This window comes from Nematolebias whitei, chromosome 15 (assembly GCF_014905685.2).
Source record: "Nematolebias whitei isolate Nwh7 chromosome 15, NemWhi1, whole genome shotgun sequence".
NCBI classification, from domain to species: Eukaryota; Metazoa; Chordata; class Actinopteri; order Cyprinodontiformes; family Rivulidae; genus Nematolebias; species Nematolebias whitei.
This window is the reverse complement of record NC_056512.1, coordinates 11,161,935-11,169,970: the sequence shown is the minus strand read 5'-3', so window position 1 is coordinate 11,169,970 and position 8,036 is coordinate 11,161,935. Positions and strand designations below refer to the sequence as shown.

Sequence of the window (8,036 nt, the reverse complement as noted above, 5' to 3'; positions counted from 1 at the left end):
TAATCTCAGCAAAGAAGAATGTGTCCAGAGGACCTGAGTCAACCTTGGTAGATTGAATTTGAAAACATTTTAGTTCTGTACACGTTTAACATAGAATTGATGTTACTTTTTTGCACATTGGTATCCTGTGTTTACTGCACAGAGGCAGAACAGGAAGTCAATGTTGATATGCCTCTGAGAAAACAACTAAGGTATTCAAAGAACTGAAACACGTGTAAAAGGGGAAGCTGTTTCTGATGACAAGAGGTGAATGCGACCAGCATGCTGGGAAAATAAAAAAAGCAATAAACCACCAGCAATGAACCATATGACAGCACAATCGAAACTGGCTGTTGTGAAAATTTTGAACTAACTGGACTCATGCAAATGCCACCACAGAGTCCATCTGCTACTGTTCTGAAGAGAGTGGAATAAAGAAAGGGTTGTGCATGATGCATATGTTATATGTCAGGGTACTACTAGCTGATGAATTATCAGTTATCATCACTCTTCCTGCAAACCCACTATACTGAAAGGCTGCATAAAAGCACATAACAAAACTGGAACAGGTCAGCTTATTGGGCTGCTTGTGAGAGCATATGTGGCTTAGGGGTGGTTCTATACCTAAATGTCAACGTCAATGTCTATTGTATTTATGTAGGACATTTAAAAACAACTATGTTGACCAAAGTGCTTCACAAACAGTAAATCAGCAATAAAATAAAAAAGATCAAACATTAAAAACACACGTTTAATAAAATGGACTAAGAACAAACTAACACAATAAGATAACAACCTAAGAGGTTCAGATGGAACTCAAAAAACAAACAAATTAAAAGCTAGAGCAAAAAAACCCCAAAAAGTTTTCAGGAAGGATTTAAAGGACTGTATGGACTCTGCAGAACAAATATCAAAATAATAACCAAATAACAAATAATAATAAATGACAACTGAGAGGAAAACCAACCTTTAGCTGTTTATTTTTTATATTGGTTTGTTTTTCATTCATTAAAGCTGATCTTGGAAGGATGTATGGATGGATGTATGGATGGATGCATGGATGGATGCATGGATGGATGAATGGATGAATGGATGGATGGTTTCACAATAAACACCCTTCAGTTAATCTTAGGTTCAAAGTAACACTTTGACTTTTTAAATGTTTAGTTTTTTTGTTGTAAATGATAATAACCATTGAAATGCTGCTCAATAAGATCCAACAAATGAAGAATATATGTATAAATATGATCAAGAGTATACAGTACATATCCATATTATTTATGTTTATCTTTTGCAATCTGATTGAAAATTCTTGCATTTTGTTGTGAAACTAAATATTTATTAAAATGACTGGAAATGAGCAGTATAATCTAAACTAAACTAAAATAAATGTGACTTAACTCGCTGCGCACATTCTTTTGTACAGCTTGTGCAAAATGTCACAACTCTTTTTAAGGTTATAAACGGAACTTTATTATTTGAACAGGAAGCTCATATTGTTTTACTGTAAAACACCTTTTGTGATGCAAAAGCAAAAATGTTAGTGAAGCTGCCATACATTAGTACATAATGATTCTTTTCCTTCTGTTTTATGTGACACAACTTAAAACATCCACCACTTATATACAGCATTTCTGACAGGTGGAAAGTAAACTCCCATAAGAGCTACTCAGAATAGCTGTTTTCACACCTGTGGGGTGATATGTTTCAGAGAATGTGCAGTGCACACTTCATAGCAGAAGACTTTCTGCTGGAGATGTGAAATCACAGCTGGAGAAATGAGGGAGAGGTTGAGGGAAAGTGTCTGTTTTAAACACAATGCAGGCAGGTCATGATGTGCAGAGTGGAGATCTTTGTGTTTTGTTGGCTGTATGGGGAGGACGGTTGAGGCTTCTTGATGGCAATCCAAAGAATATTAAAATGCAAAGTAGAAAGTAAACATGGGCTGGTATGAGATTCAGACGGAGCGATACTTTTGGGAAAAAAGAAAAATCACAGTTTAAAGCAATTAAAACAAAACATGTATCAGATTTGATTTTATTTCAAAACAAAATTGCTATCACTATTACCTTTGCTGCCTAAATAATATCACATATCACTTTATAATATCAGCGATGAAGATGATGATGAGGGTGAAGACACAGAAGAATGTCAAAGTTCATGCTCAATAATCCAGATAAAGAAATCCAACAATGTTCAGACAGGTCATCTGGACAGTTTCCTTTTTTGCTGAGATGTTTCGTCCTTCATCCAAAGGACTTCTTCAGAAGGATGAAATGTCAGAAGAACCTCAGAAGACTGTGGGAAAAGTACATAAAAAAAAGTCCAGAATCATCAGCTAAAAAACCAACAAGACGCCCGTGAAACCAAACGGCCCTGCAGGAAACCTGCCAGGATCGGCAACCCAACCTCAGGAAAAGACACACTTCAGGCTGGCCCTTCTTAATCTCCATCTCTGTCTGAGATTAGCAATAAACAAGCAACAGCTGCCGAACAGGGGAAACCACTACTGAAGACAGAACAGAAGTTTGAAAATTATGCCAGGACTATTCATAAAGTCACAGACAAAAGTGTGGTCAAAGATCTCTGGAGTTTTCTGCAAACGCTGAAGAAGTAACAATAAGAAGGAACATTTCTGTGTTTTCCTGAAGACATTTAAAGGCACAGTCAACACAATCTTATCTAGTCAGTACTTCTAACGGTCAGAAAACAAAAACATATAAAAAAGAAGAAATGATTCTTTGTTCTGTTTCACTAACATCAGGTGAACTAAGCCCTGAATTCTGTGCCAAGATGGTTTTAATCTGCTCCTCCTTTTAAGTATACCTGTTACCTGAAATGTATTTTATTATAGGGAGAAATATATCATAAGTATTTTATTATAGGGAGAAATATATCGTAAATGTTGTGTAAACAGGTCTCTCTTGTAAATGAGTCCTTGAGGCTCAATGAGACTAAACTGTATAAATAAAGGTTGAATTGCATTGAAAAAAAATTGGAATATGAAACTGCAACAACAGGATTTTACTCACTTTTTTTTGACAATTTACTTCTACTTCTTGACACTTTATCACTGCTTATTTGTGTGCAGCAGTGCAGGATCTGAAATGTCTCCAAAGATCAAAGACAACAAGGATCTGGTTAAGAAGACCAAGAACCCTGAGGTGGGGAAGCTGACTGAAGCCGACAAGGCTAGCACTGGGCGGGTAGGTTCATGTTTTATGTGGCAAATAATATGAGAGCAAACAATTCAGCTTCAGATATCTAATCATCTAAAAACATCTTGGTTTGATATCAGGAAATAAGTGTTGAATTTAAATATTAAATGTAAAGGACATTGAATCAAGCAATTTATACAGAGAAAAATGGTGAAATATGAGAATAAGGGGTATAAAGGTATGCCTGAGCCTCAGTGTGAGTGTCATGGTTAGGAACTACAGGAATAGTCTTCTTTCATCTCTTTCTTTAAAAAAAATAAATAAATAAATAAATAAAAAAAATACAAAAAAAAAACAAACAAAAAAAATTGAGCGATGATGATAAGTTCATTGAAACACTTCACAATGTTTCTACACTTAAACTGAGCTCAAGAAAAAAAAAAAAAAAGGAACTACAGGAATAGCCAGCTATAGTGCATTGGTATGCACTATGATATGATATATCTATGGATTTCTTGAAGGGAATATCTAAAATATAATCCTAAAGAATGTTCTGAAGCACTTTTCAGAGCAGAAATAACAATCAATGACTTTCAGCAGAAAAGCTTTGAATTTTTACAACTTTCCCTGCATGCTAGGAAAGGTATTTTCAATTCTAGCTGGGAACTCCTGATATCCAAATATGACTTGAGGTTTCCTCTTTCAATTGACGTTAAGAAATCCTCTTTAGAGTGTGCTAAAAATTGGATTCAGACCAATTATCCAGGGGTTAGCAAGACGACTCAAACCACATTTCTGGAATATTACTTTTCCTTAATCTAAATGAGGAGAGGCTTGGTTTACTGTCTTCCATGACTAGATTTGATTCTCCCCACCATAGTCTTGAACTTGCTCTCTCCTCCCTCCTCAGGTCAAGCTGTCTGTCTTCTGGGCCTATCTGAAAGCTATTGGAGTTCTCCTGTCCTTCATCAGTCTGCTGCTGTTCCTCACCCATCACCTACTCTCTCTGTTCTCCAATTACTGGCTGAGCCTGTGGACCGACGACCCTGTAGTGAATGGCACTCAGCCTAACAGATCAATGAGGCTGGGGGTGTACGGTGGTCTCGGCTTGACCCAAGGCAAGAAAGAATGCATTAAAAAAGAATTGTTAAGTAATTCTATGTTATAATCCATTACACCTCCCTATGCTGCCCTGCAGGTGTGGCAGTCTTTGGTTACTCTCTCTCCATGTCCATCGGGGGCATCCTGGCGTCCCGTTACCTCCACCAGTCCCTGCTGTGTGACGTCCTGCGCTCACCCATGTCCTTCTTTGAGCGGACCCCAAGTGGAAATCTGGTCAACCGCTTTGCCAAAGAGATGGACACCATCGACTCAGTGATCCCTATGATTATTAAAATGTTCTTGGGATCAATGTTCAACGTAATGGGCTCTTGTGTAATCATCCTGATGGCCACTCCACTGGTGGCTATTATCATTCCTTTCCTTGGACTGCTTTACTTTTTTGTACAGGTTAGTTGAAAAGACAAGCCTCCAGTTTCTGTGTTGCTCTGTGTTTTAGGAGATTCAGACATTTTAAAGAGGGGTTCTGTGTGAATGTTGATAATTAATATCTTACCTGTTGTAGATAGCTCTTAATGACTTCATTTTAAAGCTATAAAGCTTATTTCTGGCAGGTCCAGTGAGCTAAGAGCTACTTTGAATACATCTAAGACCATTAGAGACAGCAGAGATTTAAAAGTGGGTCCACATGAACCACATTAAAAAGTTAATAGCATTTTCTATCAGAACCACTTACAGTTAAAAAAAACTTCAGTATTCAAAATTTCAGAGCAGGTTATGCAAACCTTTACACCGTTTTCATTTTTACACAGTTGTATTAGCTGGACTCTTATGAATTTCCTGCATGAAGTGACCCCAGTGATGCAGCTAGCTGCTGCTGCTGTGTGACTTCAGAATTTTATGTTAATAATAGAGCCCGACCAAAATGGAAATTTTCGCTATCGCTGATACCGATATTGGGAGGCGTAGGCGACTGCCGATAACAGATATAATGTCAGAAAATTTTGCTCTTTGTCCACCCTCAAGAAACTAAGAAAGCTGGGCTTATTTATTTAGAGCAGCTGTTAGCAACCATGAAGCTGAGCTAATCAGATCCATCGTTAATTAGTCCCACTGTGCAGTCTTTTGTTCAAAGACAAAGCTAATCACGTGAGTAAGTTACTTAAATAAGTTCATAGTTAATCATTAGTTTATGTGAATTCATGCTAAAAACTGTTAAAATGTTTTGGGTTTGAATTCCAGTCAGAGTGAGACATCTCACTTTCATCATATTGTACATGCAACACGTGAGGTAGTGAGTGTTCACACCACAGAACAATCTTTGACATTTTCTCTAAAACAAGAGTGTCATAAAATAAGGGAGGAAACAGCTCATATACACACTACATGCTTGTGCCTTCGGAGACTTTAATCTTTTTACAAATTCATGAATGAAAGGTCTTAATAAAATCAAGAAAGGAAGCCTTGTCTGAGGACTTATTTTATTTTCTTCGCTGCCTAGCTTCACAGTCACGTGTTGTAAATGGTAAATGGACTGCACTTATATAGCGTCTTTCTATCTTATTTCAAGATACTCAAAGCGCTTTACACTACAATCTGTGCCCTCATTTACCCATTCATACAGCACTCTACTAGATCTCTACAAAGCTAATTGAACAAATCATTCTAAAGAGACTAATCAGAGCTTTTGATCACATTCATACACCGATGGGACACACATCAGAGGCTATGAGGGGTTTAGTGTCTTGCCCAGGGACACTTGGGCATGTGACTGCTGGTGGATTCTAACCCCCAACTCTCGCATTGGAGGACGACTGCTCTAACCACTCAGCCACAGCCGCCCCTTGTGAGGACAGCATACCCACACTAACATTAGCTTGCTAACTTGAGAGGCACGTAGCTAATGCCAAGTGGGTTGGAGGACTGAAGAGAATTTATTATTGTGGATTTTTTATTTATTGTACAGATCAGCTAAAATAAACTTAGCATGGTCTGTAGCAAAACACACTACATAGTATTGCTCCCTGCTTCGTCTGTGCTGAAAGACAACAGGGAAACTTAAAGTGAACGGTCATGACTTGAAGGTAGTATTCATGCTCCCTCTGCTGGATACATTGTACAATTATGGCTGGTTCCAGCATTTTAGGGGTGAAAGGTAGAAGTGTTTATATCGGCGCATAATGAGACATTTATCTCCGATACTGATTCAGGTCTAATAGGTCTACTAATCAGGTCTCTCTTGTAAATGAGTCCTCGAGGCTCAATGGGATTTACCTGTCTAAATAAAGGTTGAATGATTCAGATGCAAAAAATCCAATCCGACCCGGCCCTAGTCCATAGCCATCATTTCTGAACCACACCTGATCCGATGAATTAACAGTAATTACAGGTTCGAACCCGAAAAAAAAAAATAATTTAAATTAAGCTTTGACTGCTTATATAGTTGTTAATTGTCGACGGACGCGCGCGGCTGAACAAAAGGGAGCCGAAGATAGGAGCTGAGGGGGTGTTTGGCCTTTCATGGCCGCCAAAGCGCATTAAAACACTGCTTTTGCCTGCATTCTGCATTATTCAGACACGGACCCTGCTCTGACATGTCGGGTATTTTATGATCTCACCTGTTTGGGTCGTCAGCTGCGCACGTTCGCTGAGTGCAGTGGCTAAATGAACGTCCATTTTGGTGATGGATTGCTGGCAGTATAGTCCCATCTGAAGTTTAACTGAACGTTTTACTTCTTTCAAGGCCGGTCAGTGCGCGTTCAAATGGCCGTGTGCGGCTGGTGATAGTATAGCAAACCATATCGTCATATAATTGGAACTTCAGCTGTGCGCGTCCGCTGATGTTATCAAAAGCCTGACACAACCCAGCCCGCACATTAAGCACATTATTATGGACCAGACCGACCCTAATTCGGGTCGGGCGGTGCCGGGCTCCGGGTTAAGGTTAGAAATGACAGCTCCTATACTGATAGGTCCCCAAACTTTTATATTGGCCAAAATTATCAGACCTACTGATATATCGGTCAGGCTCTATTTAATAACTGTGTATTGCAAAATTGATGTCAAAATAAAAGTTTACAAAATAGTGTTTGCATGAACAGGTATTAGTATTTGGTCTTAGCTGTGTTAGAATTAGACTTTAGCTCATCAAGCCTAGAATTAAACTTTATTTCTTCAAAATGAGGTTCTTCAAAAAGTATCTACAACAGGTAAGATCCTAATTGTTGCCGTTTTAGAGCACCTATCTTCAAAATGGCTGGAATACTCCTTTAACTCCAGTCATTTTTATTTATTTATTTATTTTCTATTTTCATCAATCGTTTCTTTCTGTTCAGAGATTTTATGTGGCGAGTTCTCGGCAGCTGAAGCGTCTGGAGTCCGTCAGTCGTTCGCCCATCTACACGCACTTCAATGAGACGCTGCTGGGCACCTCAGTCATCCGAGCTTTTGGGGAACAGCAGAGATTTATCTGTGAAAGTGACAAACGAGTGGACCACAATCAGAAGGCGTACTACCCGAGCATAGTAGCCAACAGGTCAGAGACTCCCCCAGGGTTCCTTTTTCTCCTCTTTGCGTTCCTGAGAGGAAAAAACAGCCAAAGGAAAAAGCCAATATAAATTAAATTTTTGATCCCATATTTATCATATAATGCATTCCTCTCAGTATTGTTTTTTTTTTTTTTTTTTTTTTTTTTTACCTCCATGTCTATACTTGAAATTTTTACATTAGCCCACTAAGTGGTACAGTAGTCCCTCGTTTATCGCAGGGGGATCCATACCCTGAAGACCAGGGATAAGTGAAAAACCTTGAAGTAGGAATAGTAGTACAAGTAGTAAGTAA

General features: G+C 38.5%; 1 protein-coding gene across 1 annotated transcript in view; it reads left to right on the top strand.

The window, feature by feature from the left end:
* The window catches only part of LOC119421956 (multidrug resistance-associated protein 1-like), a 217,184-nt gene that overhangs the window by 105,935 nt on the left and 103,213 nt on the right, over positions 1 to 8,036 (top strand). Inside the window, exons 17-20 of the mRNA XM_037689314.1 lie at positions 3,000 to 3,185; positions 4,048 to 4,255; positions 4,336 to 4,646; positions 7,532 to 7,731. Coding sequence (XP_037545242.1) covers positions 3,000 to 3,185; positions 4,048 to 4,255; positions 4,336 to 4,646; positions 7,532 to 7,731 — 905 coding nt within the window. The remainder of the gene's footprint in view (positions 1 to 2,999; positions 3,186 to 4,047; positions 4,256 to 4,335; positions 4,647 to 7,531; positions 7,732 to 8,036) is intronic.